At 40.6% G+C, this 20000-nt stretch overlaps 2 protein-coding genes across 5 annotated transcripts in view; one reads left to right on the top strand and one right to left on the bottom strand.

The window, feature by feature from the left end:
• The first annotated feature begins 743 nt into the window (after positions 1–743).
• ndnl2 (necdin-like 2) lies at positions 744–8952 on the top strand. 2 transcript variants are annotated; one of them, XM_034131891.1, is made up of 11 exons: positions 744–782; positions 1084–1147; positions 2343–2462; positions 3312–3375; positions 3704–3783; positions 3880–3974; positions 4066–4145; positions 4265–4307; positions 4418–4480; positions 6737–6851; positions 8216–8952. In XM_034131891.1, exons 2-11 carry the CDS (start codon positions 1097–1099, stop codon positions 8306–8308), a joined length of 804 nt encoding a protein of 267 aa, XP_033987782.1. In that variant the 5' UTR covers positions 744–782; positions 1084–1096; the 3' UTR covers positions 8309–8952. The 2 variants fall into 2 exon arrangements, with proteins under 2 accessions (XP_033987782.1, XP_033987783.1); XM_034131892.1 differs by lacking the exon at positions 744–782 and having other exon boundaries at positions 1084–1142.
• Positions 8542–20000, bottom strand: part of LOC117483522 (6-phosphofructo-2-kinase/fructose-2,6-bisphosphatase-like) — a 20755-nt gene continuing 9296 nt past the window's right edge. For all 3 annotated transcript variants that reach the window (XM_034131885.1, XM_034131887.1, XM_034131886.1), the window contains 9 exons: positions 19974–20000; positions 16982–17103; positions 15742–15949; positions 15138–15284; positions 14035–14139; positions 13071–13200; positions 12788–12850; positions 12627–12691; positions 8542–10710 (listed from right to left, as the gene is read on the bottom strand). In XM_034131885.1, the coding sequence (XP_033987776.1) occupies positions 10651–10710; positions 12627–12691; positions 12788–12850; positions 13071–13200; positions 14035–14139; positions 15138–15284; positions 15742–15949; positions 16982–17103; positions 19974–20000 (927 nt within the window). In that variant the 3' untranslated portion in view covers positions 8542–10650. The remainder of the gene's footprint in view (positions 10711–12626; positions 12692–12787; positions 12851–13070; positions 13201–14034; positions 14140–15137; positions 15285–15741; positions 15950–16981; positions 17104–19973) is intronic.

Here is a 20000-nt window from a genome sequence, read left to right as displayed (position 1 = left end):
AAAGATCAGATGCTTTACTTATTTACAAACACTAATATCACGGATAATACTAGAAGTCCTGCATTGGGAACCTTACTTCAGTACATTAATACAAGTAATACCAGCAAAATATGTTTTAAGTATGAACAAATAATCTACAGATGTTCCACTTGTTTATATTTTACCTTTTAGTTCTATGTTTGTTTATTTTCTACTCTTTTTATTTTTCAAATGTTGTGCAATGCCTTTGTTTCAACTTGCTGCTTGAACGAAAACATTTTCCTAATTTAGGATCAATAATATATATCTTATTCTGCTGATAATGTTGTGTCCGATGCTACAATAATAACTCACGTTAAAATACAGTATATGGTATATGCAGGACTTTTGGAATAGAGTATTTTCAAAGTACTTTTACCTCAGTAAATGATCTGGATGTTTCTTCCACCAGTTTTTAGTCAATTTGTAGAGTATTTCTCCATGCTGTTGATGTTAATGACTACCAGTAAAGAGTAAATAAACGCGAATAGAAAAATACAATACCAAATGTCATGTTCATAAAAAGACATGAGCTGACTCCAAACCAAATTTTGAAAATGTTAACCGATAATTAAAACAATATAGTAGCACTATTAAAACCTTATGATTAAAAAGGCATTACTTTATATGTCTACCCCTGAGATATGATGTTCATATATGTTCTTGAATTAATAAAACTAAAAAATACATCAAAAATGACATCCGGCAGGCTCTTACTACGTCATCAGCACGCGCCTGAAACCCACATTAGCGGGAATTTGACGGTATGTTTTCAGAAAGAAGTTTGCATTTGAACCAAATCATTGAATATTTTGACTAAAACGTTTATTTTAATACTCCGATACTTTCACTCCAGTCTCCAGACACTGAGAGATGAATATTTAACTGTATTTAATTTATATTTTTGCTTTTAAACAGCTAGTTAGCTTGCAGGTTTCCTTAGCAAACGGTGCTTTAGCTGTAACGGTTAGGACTTCCGTGACGGATACAATACACTTTGATGTCTGTTTAAAGCCACATAAACTCACTGATCTGACCGTGGTTGTGTTTTATTTTGTTCATAAGGCATCGTGTTACCATGACACAGAGAAAGAGGACGTCCAACACGCAGAGCTCCTCTCAGAGTAAGGTGAGTTAAAACATCCTGACCATAATCTTCAGACTCACTACAGTCCTGCTTCCTTTATCAACAAATAAAAGTCATATAAATGTACCGTTATTCTCAATAATAGAGGTGTAGAAACGATGTATTTAACCGCCTTGCAAGACATTAAAAACTAAGCTATAATTCAGAAGAATCGGCAACTTAGTGTTGGACTATTCTGTTTCATGTTCCAAATTGAAAGTACAATACATATAACATCTATCCAGTACAACAAATAAATGCATTATCTATTACCTACCATACAGAGACATGTCCTAAAGAAGCAGAACAAAAGTATTTAGTATTAGGAAAAGGTAATCCATAGATAAATGTTTTTTTCTGATTTAAAAAAAGGATATCTTCAATATATTATCAACTTCCTTTACCTCTAATCTGCTAAGAGTCTTTCTTTGTGTTATTGATTTTGACCATGGTATTATACAGGGTGTCCGCGGGGTCTTAAAAAGTATTAAAAGTTGATCGAAAATTAAGGCTATTAAAAAGTATTAAACGGCATTTTCCAAGGTATTACATTTTGTAGCTTGTTTTCAATAAGTATATCAATTGTCCAAAGAGGTTGTATTCTACAGTCTGCCTGAATGTAATCATTGCGTAGGTGTGTAGAGTGATTCTGTGTAGTTTATTTATGGCATCCCGTTGGATTTGACGTCATCTGAACAGGACATCGCACGCTCACTGCTTGATAGCGCGCGAAGGTCCGTTTACACCGGTTATTAAACAACATCATTATGGGGAAATGCAAGTTTGCGTCCAAATGGTTGGAAGATAAGGAAGAAGGACAATCAATACTGTATATAGTAAATGTGAGGTAAAGTGTGTCGCCAATGTAACCGGTTAGAACTCAAAGTGGCGATGAGGTCTTAAAATGTATGGAAAGGGTCTTAAAAGACAAGTACAAATGTTTACCTCTGATGTTAATAATAATAATAATAATAATACATTACATTTGTGTAGCGCCTTTCAAGTGACCCAAGGCCGCTTTACATGGTGAACAAACAAAAGGGGCAAATAATAAAGTACACTTAAATAAATAGGAGTGGAAGCAGGGGGACTGTGATGGGTTAGGGGTCAAAGGCCATGGTGAACAGGTGCGTTTTTAAAATAAAATAAATACGTTTTCATATAAACTAAAATCAGTGAATATTTTGTTCGCCCGTAGAGAACCTCGGGTCCCACTGCGACTCAGGAGGAAGACGACGACCAGACGTTCACTCAGCCAAGCACCACGCAGGTCCAGAGAGGGATGGAGAAGCTCACACCGGCTCAGGTCGACCAGAAGGTGAGAGGCACTGTGAAGCTGACCGTTGAGCGACCCGACCAAGCAAGGAGGCAGAGGCAGAACGTCCAAAATACAACCCGGTGTGGGCATTTATTACTCACGGGCACATGACACAGCCTCAATCTCGCTGTTCACGTGAGCACAGTCACCAGCCACAAGGATCTCACACACCAAACAAAACAGGAAACACAGAGCCTAAATACCCACACTAATTAACCCAACAAGACCCAGGTGAGGGGGGAGGAGACAACACAGGGCACCAGGTGAACATCATCAGGAGCAACAGACATGGGGAAAGGGAACACTTTTCAAAATAAAACACATGTGTAATATACAAAGCCCGAAGCAGGCAGTCCACAGTGACGAAGCCATCTTCGTCACAGGCACACAGGGAAGGGTTATTTAAAAACAGAAACAGGTTTATTGCCAGGTAGGTTCACACATACGAGGAATTTGACTTGATGTCATGGTGCATACATAAAATATAAAACAAGAAATATGTGCAGTAAGCAGTATGAACATTGTGTGCATTAATGTAATGCGTATAGAGTCTACGTTGTGGCTGAGGTAAGTGTCAGTGGGGGGGGGGCCGGGCCTTGTTTAAGAGGCCGGTAGCGGAGGGGAAGAAACTGTTCAGGTGGCGAGAGGTTTTGGTCCTGATGGAGCGCAGCCTCCTGCCAGAGGGGAGGGGGGTGAACAGTTTGTGTCCAGGGTGGGAGAGGTTGGCCACTATCTTCCCTGCCCGCCTCAGGGTTCTGGAGGCGTGGAGGGATGGCAGATTACAGCCAATCACCTTCTCTGCAATAAGGTAAATAAATCTATTTCCTCACACACTTCTTTCCCCCGCAGACAGCTGAGGTGGTGCAGTTCTTCTTGGTGAAGGATCAGAAGAAGATTCCTGTACGCCGAGCAGGTACAGCGGCACACGTTAACTCAACATTTTCAGTTTTAAGTTCAGTTAAAGTGTTTTTGATCCTGTATGTTTTTTCAGCTGTATAGAAAGATAGTATAGATTCTGGGGTTGCATATTTATTGTGATTCTATTGGAATTAAAACGTTTTTTATAGTGAATGTATAGGAAGTAAAATGTGGTTATCCACTGTTTTACAGCTGCTCCTTCTATCCACAAGCTCTGTTTTTAATGAAGATGCAAATCCCTCCCAAGCTGAACTGGAGTTCTGAGCCAAACCGAGTCAGCAGATGTGAAGGGAAAAGGCCTCATCGTTTTTTCTTTCTTTCAGATCTTGTGAAACATGTGGTGAAGGAGTACAGAAACATCTACCCTGAGATCATGAAGAGAGCAGCACGAATCTTTGACCAGGTCCGTTCAGTCTCAGAGGGTCAGCTAAACCTTTCATATTGAATAAATAATCAAAGAAATGTAAAAAACGTTTCTCTTTTCCACGTTCTGAATCAGGTATTCGGCCTTAAAATGATTGAAATTGACGCCAAAAATCACATGTACATACTCATCAATAAGTTGGAGACGGTTGAGGGAGCGTCACCGATCACGTGAGTCTCACTGCATATATTTTAAATGACTGCATCAATTCATTGAAATGATATTTATTAAAACAGTTGTGTGTCCCTTGTGTGTGTGTAGTAACCCGACCAACCCAAAGATGGGTATGCTGTTTGTCATCCTGAGTGTTATCTTCATGAAAGGAGGCGTTGTTGGAGAAAGTGAGTGAGATGCATTCATTACTAACTCGTATGAGTCCACTCTCCATGTTCTCCATATTAACGTGTATGTGCAAAAAACAGAATTTGGGATTAATTTTCTGGTTGTGTTTGTGCGTCAGACGTCATCTGGAAAACGCTGAAGAACCTCAAAGTCGACGTAGCGTAAGATGAGTTTTCTTTACCTCTGGATGTGTGATTTCTACTCCTGAGTATTAATGACTGTGTTTCGATTCATTCTTAAATGATTGTGATTATTTGAAAACCGTCACCAGAGAGAAACACGAGGAGTTTGGCGACGTAAAGAAGGTGGTCACTGACGAGTTTGTGCGTCAAAGGTAAGAAAATGTTTCACCAGATCACTCGGTTTGTACGGCTAGTTAATTTGTTCTGGTTATTTTCTAGATTAAGCAATAATCTTTTGGTCTACACACTCCAGGTTTCTAAAAATCAGTCTGCTTCAACACACACTCACACTCTCTCTCTCTCTCACTCTCACTCTCACTCTCACTCTCTCTCACTCACTCACTTACGGTCTTGGTTTGAGGTCACATCTGCTTACCAATGTAACCTGATTTCTCTGAGTAGCCTACATTCATATAAGCATTGTTGTGGATCCCTGTAATCGGGTTCCTCTGCCCTGCCCTAATTATTTATAAGGACTCTGGTTACCCGTGCATGTAAACACTCTGATTGTTCACTCCTCCTCCAACTCCTTAATGTGTGAAACCCCTTGTCTGTCTAAGCTAGGCTATAGCTCACTTCACTAATCAACTGTGTCTGTGATCAGAAGGTCACAGGTTCAAGCCCCTGCTGATATCTCTGTATAAACTGTACTATATCTCTGTATAAACTGCACTGGTGTGATCAGAGCCAGAGTGTCTAAGACCATAGACTCTGGTTTATACCACACCACAGATCAACAGGAGAGTGGAGAACACTGGGCCACTTCAGAGTGGTCTGGTCCTGCACTGCTCCTGACATTATCATTATGTATTACTGTTCACCTACTGTGGGATGTCTAATGTTGCTAACCCTGAATGTTTCTCTGTCATTTACAATACATAATATACAATTGAAGCTGTTTAAACCCTAAATAAATACCACATAGTGACTTTCTTATGCCGCTTTTTCACTGCATGGTACGGCTTTGCTCAGCTTTGAACAATTATTCCTTGGTTCTCTTAAGTTTTGGTTAGTACCAGGAACCTTTTTTATTTGCCTTTTTATACATTTTCCCCCTCAGTCATGTTTCAAAGCAAGCCAAACTGATACTAGCAACAGTTAAAACAGCAGGGTAATTGTTAACTTAAGTGAAACAAAAGCAGTTAAAAAATGATGTTAACTTAGACCCCGTTTACACAAGGACGAAACGGGTTGTATCTGCATAGTTTCTCTTGCGTATAGCCCTTTCGTTTACACGAGGCCGTAACAAAACGATAGAAACGGACCCCGCAAACGATAACGGGTCCCAAGGTGGACTGATTTGTTTGGTCAAACGACTCCGTGTAATCGCCTCTATACGATCATTTTCTGATAACGATGAAATAGCCCCGCCTCCCTCTCCTCACGTCTCCCTCTCCCCACGTCTCCTGCTCAGAGATCAGCTGCTGGGCTGAGAGGGGGATGAAAAGAGAGGCTCCGTTTATTATTCTTATATTATTATATAGAGTCGTTATTCATTTGTTTTAAAGCTCAATAAATAACAAAGAAGACCTCTGACCGGCACTTTTTCGAATTTTGTCCAGAAGATTTAAACTTTAACGGACATGTTGACCGGCGGAAAAAAATGTTAACGGAAACTCTACCGCACGGTCCCCTCGTTCCTTGGAAGAGGCGGAGAAGTGGGTGTTTGTCATCTGCTGGTGGACTAACCGGAGAGATTTACAGCAGGAGCACACGCCGTCCACCGCGGAGAATAAACAGAAGGGCAACCATGCTCCGGGGTCTTCTTCGCTGCTTTTGGTGTATTGTGTGGCGGCAGCAGCGCCACTTACAGGCCTGGCATATGTACTACAGCGTTTCCAGCGGTCTCGTGTGAACGGAATACTTTTTTGAAAACGCATACGGTGCGTCAACGCAAACGTTCCCGTGTAAATGGGGTCTTAATAGAAGCAAAAACCTTTTGAGTAAAACCAAACCTAAACAATATTGCCTGCTTAAAACAAACAATACAAAATGAATGCGTGCTCATTTCAGTGTTGAGTTCTTAGCTTTATGACTATGGAAGAAAAGGGACACTGCATTAATATCTTTAAACGCCGTACCATGCATTTGAAATGAGGCATAATATGCATTGAATTGCCACAGTTGTGTTTGCAGTATTTCCTGTCTCTCTCTCTCTCTTTGATGCATTCCTTTTATTTAGGATTTAATATATATTACATTACATGTTACTTGTTAGACGCTTTTATCCAAAGCGATTTACATACTCAATACTGTGGGCAATCCCCACAGGAGCAATTTGGGGTGAAGTGTCTCAGGGACACAACGACATGCTGACTGCAGTGGGGTTTGAACCTGTATACTTGAATGATCACACATTAGGCTACACATGACTAATTCATTGTGTGTGTGTGTGTGTGCGTGTGCAGGTACCTGGAGTATGTACGGATCCCCCACACAGAGCCAATAGAGCACGAGTTTCATTGGGGTCAACGTGCCGAGGTGGAGGTTTCCAAATCAAAGATCCTGGCGTTCATGGGGGAGGTGCGTATCAGAATATGATCAGTGACGGATCACAGCTGCCTCTATACTTGAACACTATACTGTTGAGTCTTATCCTCACGGTGAGATTGCCAGGCTTTGTGATATTGTTGTACCAGGACCAGTGTTGGGCAAGTTACTTCCAAAATGTAATACATTACATATGACTTATTACTGTCTTTTAAGTAATAAGTTACATTACAATATTACTGTCTCTGAAATGTAATGAGTTACACTACTTTTGAGCTACTTTCACCAAAATAACCGCAAAATAATGGCTAGGTATTTTAAATGCTAAAATGTAGTTTAGTGCAGCAACTGTGCAGGCCCTTAAGGCTACTAACAACTTGTATTACAAGGCTGTGGAACGGAGTTTTTATTTTTCTTAGCGGAAGAAATACGATAATTTTAAGTCAATAAAATCATTTAAATTAATATTGGGAGTCGATTCCTTAGTTTGTTTAGTATCTGGCCATGTAATAAGCGGGATAATGTGCAGCGACTTGGTCATTATAGGGACCCTTCAGGCTCATCAAGATCAGCCTGTCGGGGGTTCTTTTCTCCATAATGACTGATTACGTAAACACCAGGCGTACTAATCTACCGGCACAATCTTTCTCTGGTGTCAGAATGTCTCGCGATGTTAGTGAATTCTTAAAAAACAAAACACCATTTCATTTCGGGTTAAAATGAGAATTGTAACGGGTAGTATATTACCCACATTTCATTAGTAATGCGCACGGACCAATTTCCCCAAATCTGTGGCGGAAAATGTAAGGCGGGTCCGTGCGCAAAGCATTGTGGGGATTTTAAGACCGCGGAGTCTACACATGTGCAGCCTCGAAATGTCTCCAAACGGAGTACGCCGGGCTCGGTAGAATTCCAAGTATGCTGGAGATTGGAACAGCCCTTCGGCGGCACTCGATGACGTAGTATGCTTGAAATAGTGGCTCTGAAGCAGCTTTACTCGACATTGAGAAACACTCCCTGTTTACACTCTGTGCTAAGCTAAGCTAGCTGTTTCCTTGACTTCATATCTGGTGCCCAGATGTGCGAGTGTTATCTCTCCTTTAACTCTCAGCAAGAAAGTGAATGTGTTTAGTTATAATGTTGAACTACTTCAACACATTTATCTTTAAAGTATTATTGTGCATTGTTACCAAACAGCACGGTGGGCCCCTACTTCCTGTTTGCACCACTGTGTGTTAAAAAACTGCTGCTTACCAGTCGTTTAGTTTCTCATATGATGTACCTCTGTGAGAGACAAGATAACATGAAGTGGTTCAGATGGACATGAAGAGGTGACTGGGTGATTTAAAGTTGGCTGAGTATTTGTCCGCTAACGAAGATGTGTTGTGTGATTTCAGCTCCATGAGCAGGACCCTCAGAGCTGGAGTCAGCAGTACCAAGAGGCTCACAGCTCCAGCTCCACGCAGCCCAGCACCAGCAGCCAGAGATAACTTTTATAGTATTACCTTTTTTATTTTATTTATTTTAAATGATGAAAGACAGAAGCTACATCTGTGCCACCATATTTTTTGTATGCAGTTTTGCAAGGCCTTGGAGTCCGTTTAAACTTGACAGTCAAATCAAATCCTAGTTCTATTTCATATTTTAGTATGTTCATATGTTACCTTTTGTTGAGTTTCAATTTCATTTTTAAATAGGATCACATTTAACATCACACACAATATTCAGGTTTCCATTTTTGCTTTTATTGCCTGTCCTTTGAAAAGGTAACAGTTATTTGTTCACGTTCAGAAAAGAAAAGATTTAGTTTGATCAATGATTGCATTATTTTGACTTTTCATTCATTTTTCTCACATACGCTCATGGCTGTTAGACAACGTGTAACTCTTCGACATCGCAGCTACATATTACAGAGCTCAGGACACACAGGCACAATTGCACAACAATGGACGATACGAGCAGAAAAAGCTGTGACCTTAGATACAGTTTCACCAAACAAAGCACACGTGTACAGATTTGACATTGTGAATCTGCTACGAACTGAACATGGGTTTTAAAAAGGGATAACTTTTAAATCCTAGATTTCTGACTAAGACACTTTTCACATTGTGTTGAAATAAATTACATGCATTTATTTACACTTTATTTCATGTGGTGGCATTTCAATAAAACAAAGGTCCCCTGAGAAGATTGTATTTTCTATTGTTCCTCCAGGTGACAGAAATGAGCTCAAATCAGGAGGCCTGTATCACTGAGTTTACCGTTAGTTAGCTGGTTATGTTTAAAGGCCTTCTATTCTGCTTCATATTAGTATGTAGTGTCTCTACTGTGACATGTCTCAATGCTTTAATGATTAAAAAGCTCTTTTCACCCTCTGTCTGAAACCAGAGCCCAGTCTGCTCTGATTGGTCAGCTGGCCGGCTCTGTTGTGATTGGTCAACCCCTTAACCTAATCACATGCAATGGGGTGGAGCGCTAACCACTAGTATTTAAATATATTTAACGTGCTTTGTGATACAGGCCACCAGAACTTGACCTAAGGTCCATGTAAACCAATTTAAAAACACTATATTGCACCAGAGTCCCTCATGTATCTTAATAAAATGACAAATGTCAGTTAAAAACAGCACACACACACACTGTGCCTCTGCCTCCAGTGTGTGTGTGCAGTGAGGGTGCATAGAATAATCATGTTTAACTCATGTGAGGCACATCATGGTATTTGGGCAGTTAAAGTGCCAAATGTCCCTTTAAATTGACTTTCTAATTATATTAAACCAGAACACTGTGACAAATTATCTTTCCACTGTGACACGAACACCACACCCTGGTTATAATTACCAGTGGGATCTGCACCTTTTGTGGATTTAGACGGGATACGAAATGACTCCGATAAACAAGCCAATCCTAGTTTAAGGAATAGTTTGGACTTGTTCACTTTCTTGCCAAGAGTTAGATTAGATGACGACACCCCCTCTTATTTTTGTATGTTAAATATGAGGCTCGGCCAGCATACAAATAAGGTTAACATGACCGTAAGGATACACATCATTTAATTTGTGTGTCAATAAATGTGATACAATCTCCCTAATCACAGACTGAAACTGAATACTAATATTGAACACTATACTGTTGAGTATCCTCGCTGTGAGATTGCCAGGCTTTGTGATAACATTGCTAAGCTAAGCTAACTGTTTCCTTGACTTCAGATTTAGTGCACAGATATGAGAGTGGTATATCTCCTTTAACTCCAAGCAAGAAAGTGAATAAGTTAATTTATCAAAATGTTGAACTACTTCCACATATTTATCTTTAAAGTATTATTTTACATTGTTACCAAACCCCTACTTCCTGTTTGCACCACTGTGTGTTAAAAGAACTGCTGCTCACCAGTCGTTTGGATTCTCATATGATGTGCCTCTGTGAGACACAAGATAACATGATGTGAAGTGGTCAGATGGACATGAAGAGGTGACTGGGTGATTTAAAGTTGCCTGATGTATTATTACAAGTAGGGAGGAGGAGAAGAAGACACAGACATGCATGTTCACGAATATCCAAACAGAGATCCTGGTCACCTGACCCGCAGTAGTTCACTTTCACAGTAAAGGAAGTCTCCACTTCTTCATACCAGACGTCTGAGCCCTGCATTATAAAGGGCTTTCCAATGGAAATAGGCTGCCATAGGAGAAATGTCTCATTTCACATGTCACAATGATTTTACATTTCAACAATTACCCAGGTAACAATGAACACTAGTATTACTTAAATTAAAAAAGGCCACTTTCCATTAAGGTGGATAGAAATGAAACCAGTTTCCCCGTGTCGTCCTCTAGATGTGATCCGGGACCGTCTCCAAAGCCTCCGCCGGCTCTCTGTCCACGTCCACGTTCTGCAACAAGAGACAGCGTTGGGGAAGCATAGCATTGCAAGCTAACAATAACTTCATGACTTGAAATCAACCAAAGGGAGAAAACTAGTTTGAATTTATCACATTTGTACCAAATATAGTGTTTGGGCACAAATTGGTTAATAAGCTTAAATCAGACCTGTGGACTGACTATTAGCACTAATACATTTATTATCTTAATAAATGTCCTAATTTATCAACAGGGATGCAAACTTGTCACCTTTCGGCGAAATTCGCCGTTTTGATTCCAAAATAGGTCGTTTGTGTGATTCATGTAGATCTGCAATAAAAATATTTTTGGGGTATGGGGGGGGTCTGGGACCCGGAGTAATCTGCGGCCGCGAGCTGTTATGTGCCATCATGACACGCATGGTGTTCTTTTTTTATATATTATAATGAAGCGCGAGCACAAGTCTTCCTGCCTGTCAGCTCTGCTCATGGATGTATAATAAGGCTCTGCTGCTCCGGGATGAGGGTCTAGCTTGCTTCAGCAGCTACATTACCTACGTAATATCGTTAATATTAACTGTGCGGTCCAGAGTCACTGTGGCACAGACTGGACCGCTGGTTAGAACGGGGTGTTCAGATCAGAGCTCCCTGTCGGAGCGGCAGAGCGTGATGTGCACTGAAAAGTGTTTCTGTCGCAATATTATTTAATGAATCGTTGAGATAGCTAACTAGCATACATTGTCACTATCTGCTAACGTTAGCTTTAGCCTTCGTTTTCAAATAGTTTCTTCCATGGCCTATAAACGGAGGTGGTATAAGTATCTTGTACTTGAGTAAAAGTAGAAGCACTCAGATCTTGTACTTGAGTACAAGTAGAAGTACTCAGATCTTGTTCTTGAGTAAAAGTTGAAGTACTCAGGTCTTGTACTTGAGTACAAGTAGAAGTACTCAGATCTTGTTCTTGAGTAAAAGTAGAAGTACCAGAGTGTAGGAATACTCTGTTACAGTAAAAGTCCTGCATTCAAAATGTTCCTCAAGTAAAAGTAGAAAAGTATTATCATCAAAATATAGTTAAAGTAGCGACAGCAAAAGTAGTCATTGTGCAGATTGGTCCATTTCAGAATAATATATATGATATGTTTTATAATGATTGATCATGAAAGTGTTCTCAAAGCTGGTAAAGGTGCAGCTAGTTTGAATGACTTTGTATACTGCAGGGTAGCTTGTGAATTTACTCCAGGTGGAACTAAAGTCTGATTTAACACTTGATTATATTTCACATCATTCATCCACATCTGTAAAGTAACTAAAGGTATTAAATACATGTAGTGGAGGAAAAGTACACCATTTACCTCTGAACTGTAGTGGAGAAGAAGAACAAAGTAGCAAAACATTGAAATACTTAAATAAAGTACAAGTATCTCAAAATTGTACCCAAGTATAGTACTTGTTGAGTTTATGAACTTAGTTACTTTACACCACTGGCTATAAAGATAGAAAGACAGCCTTGCACAGGCATGAAAATACATTTTCAAAATGCTCAACAGTCCTGCCAAAATTATAAACTGACTGCTACACAATTAAAATAAATGCTTAAATATATTTCTATTAGATGTGACTCTTTGGCGTTTCTGTTATTATTAACTGCTGCTTTAGTTGTTCTGACTGCTAAAATCCTCTGTTATTCCTCATTTTAAAGCCGATATTCCGTGGGGTCGGGGGGCTCGGATCCTTGTCACCTTTTTCATACCTGATGAGTTTGCATCCCTGTATCAAGAAGTGTGATCATAGGGACAGAATAACATTTTAAACCCAGAAAAACACATTACTGTGAAATCTCACTTAATGATCTAATATTACTGCAACTACTTACATTTTCATTATTTTTGAGTAATCTACCTGTCCCTCTAGTCTACAAGTTTGTGAAAAATAAAGTCCAAATAAATTACCACTGGTTTGTCTCTGTGTGTGTTGACAGCTTCAACGTTTAGAAAAACAGACTCCACTTTACAACCTGAGAGCAAAAGACAAACAGCAACAAAGAGAGGGGGTCATTAAGGAGTTTGAACATCGTTGTTGTGAATGTGTGAGGAAATATTGAGAGACTGACCGTAGGCGACAGGTGTGAGTTTGAGCACCGTGTGCAGAGGACACTTCAGGTAGGGCAGCTCGTCTGACACACAGGGAGAAACGACAGTTACATCTCTATAAAAATACAGTAGTATGAAATACATATACCCATATCATGTAAAGACCAAAATCAACAGCATGAAAGTCTGTCTTTTTTTGCTGTTAAGAAGTGGATTCATGACCACTTGGAAGTTTAACAGGTGTACCAGGACATACCTGAAACTATAAATATTTGTTTGATAATTTTTCACATCACTACTCACGAGCAGTCTTGTTCAGGAAGTAGGCGAGCAGACATCTCATGACGGCCTGGTGACAGATGACCAGAACGTTCTCCTGCCGCTCCAGCTCCATGATGACCGGCTCCAGACGCTGCACCAGGTCCTCGTACGACTGACACACACACACACACACACACACAGAGAGAGAGAGAGAGAGAGAGAGACATGTCAAACTGTCCACACAAAGTCAGTTAAACTCTTCTGTGGTGCCAACACAAAAACACTGTTAGAACAGAAAATAAGTGTTGAAATAATTATCATTAGTCTATAGACAGAATTAGATTTTTGCAGGTTTTTACGTATTGCTTGTGAACATGAAAAGTAAACGTGTTTGTTTGTTTGTATTCTATTTACTAGGATGTTTTGATATGTATGACTTCAAACTTTCTATCATAAAATATACAAAAAACACATTTTAATAGTCAAACTATCGGTTAAGACAATCATCAAGTTCAAATGCATTTGCTGGTTCCATATTTTCAAATCTTACCCTGTTTTTTGTTATTGTTTAATGAATATCTTTGAGTTTTGGAGGGTTTTTTCACCAATTGAAATACTTATACGCATATTTTTCCTTTTACTTTCATCCTAAATGAATCGATTCCCTATATCGTGTCTCAATGAAATAGAAAAACGAAATTCTCCTTCAGATTTTGTCATCCAATGTTTTGTCTTATCCTTTGGAACAGTCTCCTGTGATAATGAAGCCTCTTGTTTTTAACTCGTCCGCAGAGACTCCTGAGGGCATCACTAATTTGCACACCGCAGTCATGGTGATAACACAACAAACATTGAATCATCAGGACTTCAAAGGCGGGAACATACTGGAGCATAGTTTGAGCTGCAGCTGGAACATGAGTTACAATCACACACATAGAACTACAACAAGGGTGCTGAAGGAAAACATTTGGACCCTTGTCTAGTTAATCAAACTCTCCGTCCTCACCTCTCCTTTAGGGTAGCGGTAGCGGTACTTGTCTTGGTCCCTCAGTGCAAACTCCTCTGGGTAATGCTCCTGAATTTCTTCATACGTCATGTCCTCACACACACCCTGAGGCACAAAACAGGAACAAATCACTTCATGTGGCAGTGGGGTGTTGTTCGAGCGATGGGGGTGGCTGGTTTAATGTGTGTGAGAGCAGTCTCTCACACACACATTAAACATAAAACACACTTAAAAACACATTTTCTCACCCCTTCATACTCAAACAAGGAGACAGTGTATACATGTTTGCAAAATGACACAAACTATGAACAAAAGAGTACATGCTGTGGACATTTAATACAAAAACATTCTTCTAACTGTTAGAAGAATAAAAAAGACACGAGTGATATGTGTTAGAATATCACATATCACTTGTGTCTTTTTCAGTGGCGAACCGTCAGGGCCTTCGAGGTATTCAGAGAATACCCTGGAACACTCAGATAAAACAAACAAAAAATCGATTTAATTATATAAATCAAATGTATGTAAAATGAATAAATGAGAATCGTATCTGTGTTGTTGATCTGTAATATTACAGTGTTACGTTGATTTGTTTGTCCTTCTCGGTCCATGCACTACGCATTTCAGTGGTTTTGTGTTAGAAAAGAAAGCAACCAATCAGATCTTGTTCTGGTAGAATATCCTTCAACCAAGGTATTCTACATCCTTGATAGAATGCCCTGGCCGTTGCACTGAATGAGAGCGTACGTTTGGACTGACAGTTTGATCAACCAATCATATATTGATTTGTAGCCAATGGGCGTATTCTTTCAGAGAGCGGCGGCGGCGGGGGGTGTGTGTGTCTACAGAAGGTCCAGTTGTGATAGATACAGTTTGCCACTGGTCTTTTTGAACTGTCCTTAAGTGCACGTTTGTTTGTGGAGATTATTCTGCTGAACAAAACTTGGAAGTATCATCAACTTTTGTTTTCCACAAAGTTTATATTTGAGGCAGTAATCTAAAACCTCAAAGGACCTTTTGACCTTTGACCTTTTGTCGAGGGGAATCAGTGCAATGCTACATTTCGGGTCGACCTACAAAAATAAGTCTAAATAAAAACTCACAGCGTCTATCTCGTTGAGGGCCTTCCACTGCTCGTACGGGACCCCCAGAGCCTCGGCGGTCTGGATGGTCCTCTTCATGTGACTCGTCCACACCTTCAAGTCGCTGATGCACTGACCGCGCATGTAGGTCCCCAGAGCGCTGGCAAACTGACGCACAGAGGACAGGCGTGACAAACAGGAAGTATACATATCATATTCTATTTACATGTATATAGACTTTTTGCACTACTTTTTATTGTATTATATATATGTTGGATTGTTGGAGGCTTGTGTTTGAACATTACGATGAAGCTCAGCTGTGTTCCAAGTTTGTCCGTAAGTCTTTAACAAACAAATGTAAGTTCATAGAGTCTCAATCCATCAAGCACACCATTTTGCAGGAGTTTCAAGCGTACGAACGGGAGCCCTTCTGTACCAACAGTGTGGAAAATGGTAAAATACACAATATGTTAGAATTCATCAGCGACACTATGTTTTTAACCTCATTACTCTGTTGGAGGAGATCAGGTCAGAACATTTTCATTTCCATTTCTACACTGTAGCTTTGTGCATATGACAATAAAACCTTTGAACCTTGAAATATCGCAGATTATAGACTCCTAACCTTTGCCCCGCCAGGCGACAGCCCGGAGTCCCCCCCGATGCGACCTGACAGGTTCAGCTCGCTCTCTCCGTGGCGGCTCAGGTAGATGGACCTCGGGGTGACGTGGATGTTCATGAGGTAATACACGATGCGGCTCTGGATGTGGTCCTGGACCCGGTTCACCAGGTACCGGCTGCCCACGTTGAAGATCTTGATGTAGGACAAGTTCCTGCGTAGAGATAAGATACTCTCAATGCTGTGACCAAGTTTCCAGTTCTTGTGAGGGTGGGGGGATTCTGTTTGCTTTCCTATATGTAACAAAAGAGGGGTAGTCGTGCAATTTCCTGTAATAAGAAAACCAAAACCAGGAAATTGTGAAAAATGGTTGTATTGTAGAAATTAAAACCAAAAAAAAGACAAGATACTCTTTTATACCAACACACACTCTCAGACACTCAAATCGCTGCTTTGGACAATCTGCAATAAATGCACATTCTATGGACAGGAAGAAGCTGGAGGCCAAGCTCCAGCAGAACAATAGCAGGGATGTCTGGGCTGGGATGAAGGCAATCACTGGCTTCAAAGGGAGAGACAGACTGTGGGCACCCTGGAGAGGGCCAACGAGCTGAACACCTTAGGTTTAGCACTCCGCCCGCTGCTGTCTCCTCCACCTCCACTTCACCCCCTCCTCTCAGCCTGGCGTCTGCATCCCCCCTCTGCTCACCACCTCCACTTCACACCTCTCCTCCACCACCCAGCCTGGCTTCTGCACCCCCCCCCCTGCTCATCTTGCCTCAGTTATGCATTGAAGTCAATGGAGAGAGAAAGATTATCTTTCAATCCCGTTTGAATTGTGCCACGAATTACACATATGATGTTTGTCAATTTAAAAGATCATTTTACAAGTCAAAAAAATACAAATGTGTCGTAAAACTGTGAAGTAACACTTTTTTTTGTGTGAAACCGCTCAATGAACTACATCTCCCGTCTCGCACCACACACCAAGACGGCCGTCACGTTGGCACATTTCACCTCTTTCTTTCAGAATTCAAACGGGATCGAAAGATAATCTTTCTCTCCCCATTGACTTCAATACATAATTTTTCCGAAATAAGGTCCCATGAGTCGGAAGTAGATGGGCGGGACTTCGCCTCTCTATACAGGACACACTACTTCTAGCATTAGCACTGAATGTAAAATCATGATGTGGATGTGTTGAAGCAGACTGTGTTGTTGTTTGTGTCTCTGCAGATCTGCTCACCTGTCCTTGTTGTCGTCCAGCGGGATGTAGGTCATCTTGTAACACTCGATCCTCTTCAGGAAGTCGGCCACAGCCTCCTCTTTGTCACAGTCTTTGTAGTCCGGACTGCTCAGCTTCACTTGCTGTTTGAGAGAGAGAGAGAGAGAGAGAGAGAGAGAGAGAGAGAGAGAGAGAGAGAGAGAGAGAGAGAGAGCTGCGATGAGAGAGAGATCGCTAGAGACGCTAGAGAGAGAGAGAGAAGAGAGCAGAGAGAGAGGAGAAGTGGAAGTGTACTGACTGTACATATAAAAAGCATCTATGTCCAACATTAGAGGACACAACCTGTGCCTCGTGCAAGAATCATTTTGTATCCAACATTTCAAAATGTCTTTCTTTCATCTGTCAGGTTTGGACCAAAAGGCTTCCAGAAGAAGAACAAACAAAAAGGAGGGTGGATGTACTAAATGACTCCAACATGCCACTCTTAAAGCTGAATCTGTAACATAATGTGGCCTGCTTAAACAATGGTCCATCATTTAAAAAATAATGACAAATACAAATAAATGTATTAAACCAAAAACTTCATATTTAAGCATTTACTTCAACTACTGATGATTATGACTGTAGCTGGTTGAGACTAAGAGCACGTACACACTGTTGTTTGTGATCATTTACTTTTTTTATGTTTGTTTAACGAAAACAAAAGGACAGTGACTTGAGGCAGAGTGTTTTCCCACACTATTTGTGTGTATATAAAAAGTGTTTCCAAAACAATCTCCAGAGGGCATCAATGTTAATCCTCTGGCTTGTTGTTTAAGTGATTTGCCGTAAACAGACACAAATGATAATGTAAGCTGCCCAGGGAGCGGTGTGCCAATAAAGTTAATAATGACTTCCTGTACTGGCTTTCTCTGAGAAAGAGACTGACATAAAAGTTAAAGGGACAATTTCTGTCAATAATTGTTCCCTGCTATCACTCATTTAAGATGTCCATTTTGTCTGATTTAATTTAAGTGTATTTTAGAGCCATAAACCATAAATATGTGAGCCGGCTGTCTGACTCACGCCTCACCAGAGGCCTGTACGACGAAGCCGGTTCAACATAACCTGGATATGTTTGAGTTAGCCGGTTGGCCTAATCCAAAACATACGCGCTCTGGCTAAGCGGTCCTACGACGCGGGTTATCAAGTGGATCGCTCAAGCCAGCCGTGTCCTATCTAGTTAGGTGCGCGTTCACATGAAAGGGGTGGTATTTGGAGCATTCGACCAATCTCAAACATGGACAAGCATACTGACAGCGCAGCGTCATACTTCCTGAATGAAAAGTCAACTATAATATTAGTCAAATATGAAGACGTTAAACTTTAAAACATCCATGACTTAAACACTTTATCCAGGATAAAAGCCACATAGCTGCACCTGCAAGGTGAATACAGAACAGCTGTTTGAATGCGTTAACAGGTTTATGAAATCACTGCCCCTAAGACAACGAGTGGATCTGACTTAATTACATTTGACTCGAGTGTTTCGTCAACTTAATTGTGTTGCTTAAATAATACTTCTGCATACAGTATGTGACACTGTGAGTGTGTCAAGCAGCCAGATACGGCTCAAGAAGCTGACTCAAATAAGGAAATATGATACATTAGAATGTCACATCGACGTCTGCACTCACAGTGGCCGAGGTACTGTACTTAATGTTGCTCTGATCCGGTGTACTTATGTTGTGGCAGATATTTAAGTAAGCTTTCTTAACGCTAATGTTATAATAGTCAGATTGCTCTGAAGATGGGAGGGGATATTCTATTCATTTTCATGTTCACAGTCGGTGATTTTTGCCGGCTGTCTTTCCTGCAACGGCAGTTTAAACTGTATTTCCTTTCTCCTGTAATATGACTTGATCGCTTTAAACTCCGCACACGGAGCTCTGATTGGTCAGCAGGCGGTGCTTTCACTGAGTTGATCTCTTAGCCTTCAACCTAACCTGCTCCGGACCAGGCTAGCCGCTCAGCATAAGTTACCATGGAGATCTAGCCCGCTAAAAAGAGAACCAGCTTCGTAGGACCGGAAACCCAGAGTTTTCCCTGAAGTTAGCTCGCTAAGCGAAAATCCGGCTTCGTCGTACAGGTCTCTGATGTTTCCTGTGATGCAGGTTGTGGTTTGCCAACTTAAAAAAGAGGACCTGAGTGAATGAAATCAAGCTGGAAAGATGTGGTTGATGATGTGGTCAAAATGAAAGGTTTTTTTTTTTCATAAAAAAGTCGTAGTCTGAAGCATTCCAAGACTGTATGATAGATATTTTACGTTTTTAAATGATGATAATGAACCTCACACAGACTGATAACTGAACACTCATTCATTCTAAAACTGAACTGGAGCAACAAAAGAAGAAGAGATAGTAAGCATTGATAACAGCAGGAGAATATTTCTCCATATGATCAAACCGTCTGCTGTGTGTCTGATCCAAAACCAGCCAATCAGAGACAGACGTGACCTGACTCAGTCTGACCGCTGCCGTCTGTCCCTCAAATAACAAATGAACACGGAGCTTTGGCTGAAAAATGGTCTTGGCTCTCGCAGGGATCTTAGAAAACACAACTTCCTGTTCACACACTCACACACACTCACACACATCACACACTGTAGGGTTTGTGATTAAGTAATTGGATTGGCTGCCTGACCACTTTAATAATCAAAGTCTGGTCAAACCCTACATGTATCAGAATACTCTGTATAAATCAAATGAACCCTTTTAAATATTGTAATATGTCTCACATAAACCTGGATCATTTCCACAAACAAATCACAAAACCACAAGTGCAACAAAAGCATATTTTAAAAAAGTACTGTTAGTTTATCTATAGTGTGTGAGTGTGTGTGTGTGCGTGTGAATTAAGCAGTTCCAGCAAGAAAAACAGTCCCAAAAGTATAACCCAAAACAGGTCCAATACATGCTCTCCAAGTACCAACTAAAGGAATACACTCTCAAATCAACATTCACATTTCACTCACTTTAATATTCTGAGCGATGATTTCTAG

This window comes from Trematomus bernacchii, unplaced genomic scaffold (assembly GCF_902827165.1).
Source record: "Trematomus bernacchii unplaced genomic scaffold, fTreBer1.1, whole genome shotgun sequence".
Taxonomy (NCBI): domain Eukaryota; kingdom Metazoa; phylum Chordata; class Actinopteri; order Perciformes; family Nototheniidae; genus Trematomus; species Trematomus bernacchii.
Note: the sequence above shows the minus strand (reverse complement) of the source record. Positions and strands in the feature narration are given on the sequence as shown.

Excerpts from the sequence above, each read along its gene's own strand:
- ndnl2 (XM_034131891.1), top strand. The coding sequence starts at position 1,097 with ATGACACAGAGAAAGAGGACGTCCAACACGCAGAGCTCCTCTCAGAGT. Across the intron at positions 3,975-4,065 it reads GAGGGAGCGTCACCGATCAC|TAACCCGACCAACCCAAAGA; the intron begins GTGAGTCTCACT and ends GTGTGTGTGTAG. Across the intron at positions 6,852-8,215 it reads TCCTGGCGTTCATGGGGGAG|CTCCATGAGCAGGACCCTCA; the intron begins GTGCGTATCAGA and ends GTGTGATTTCAG.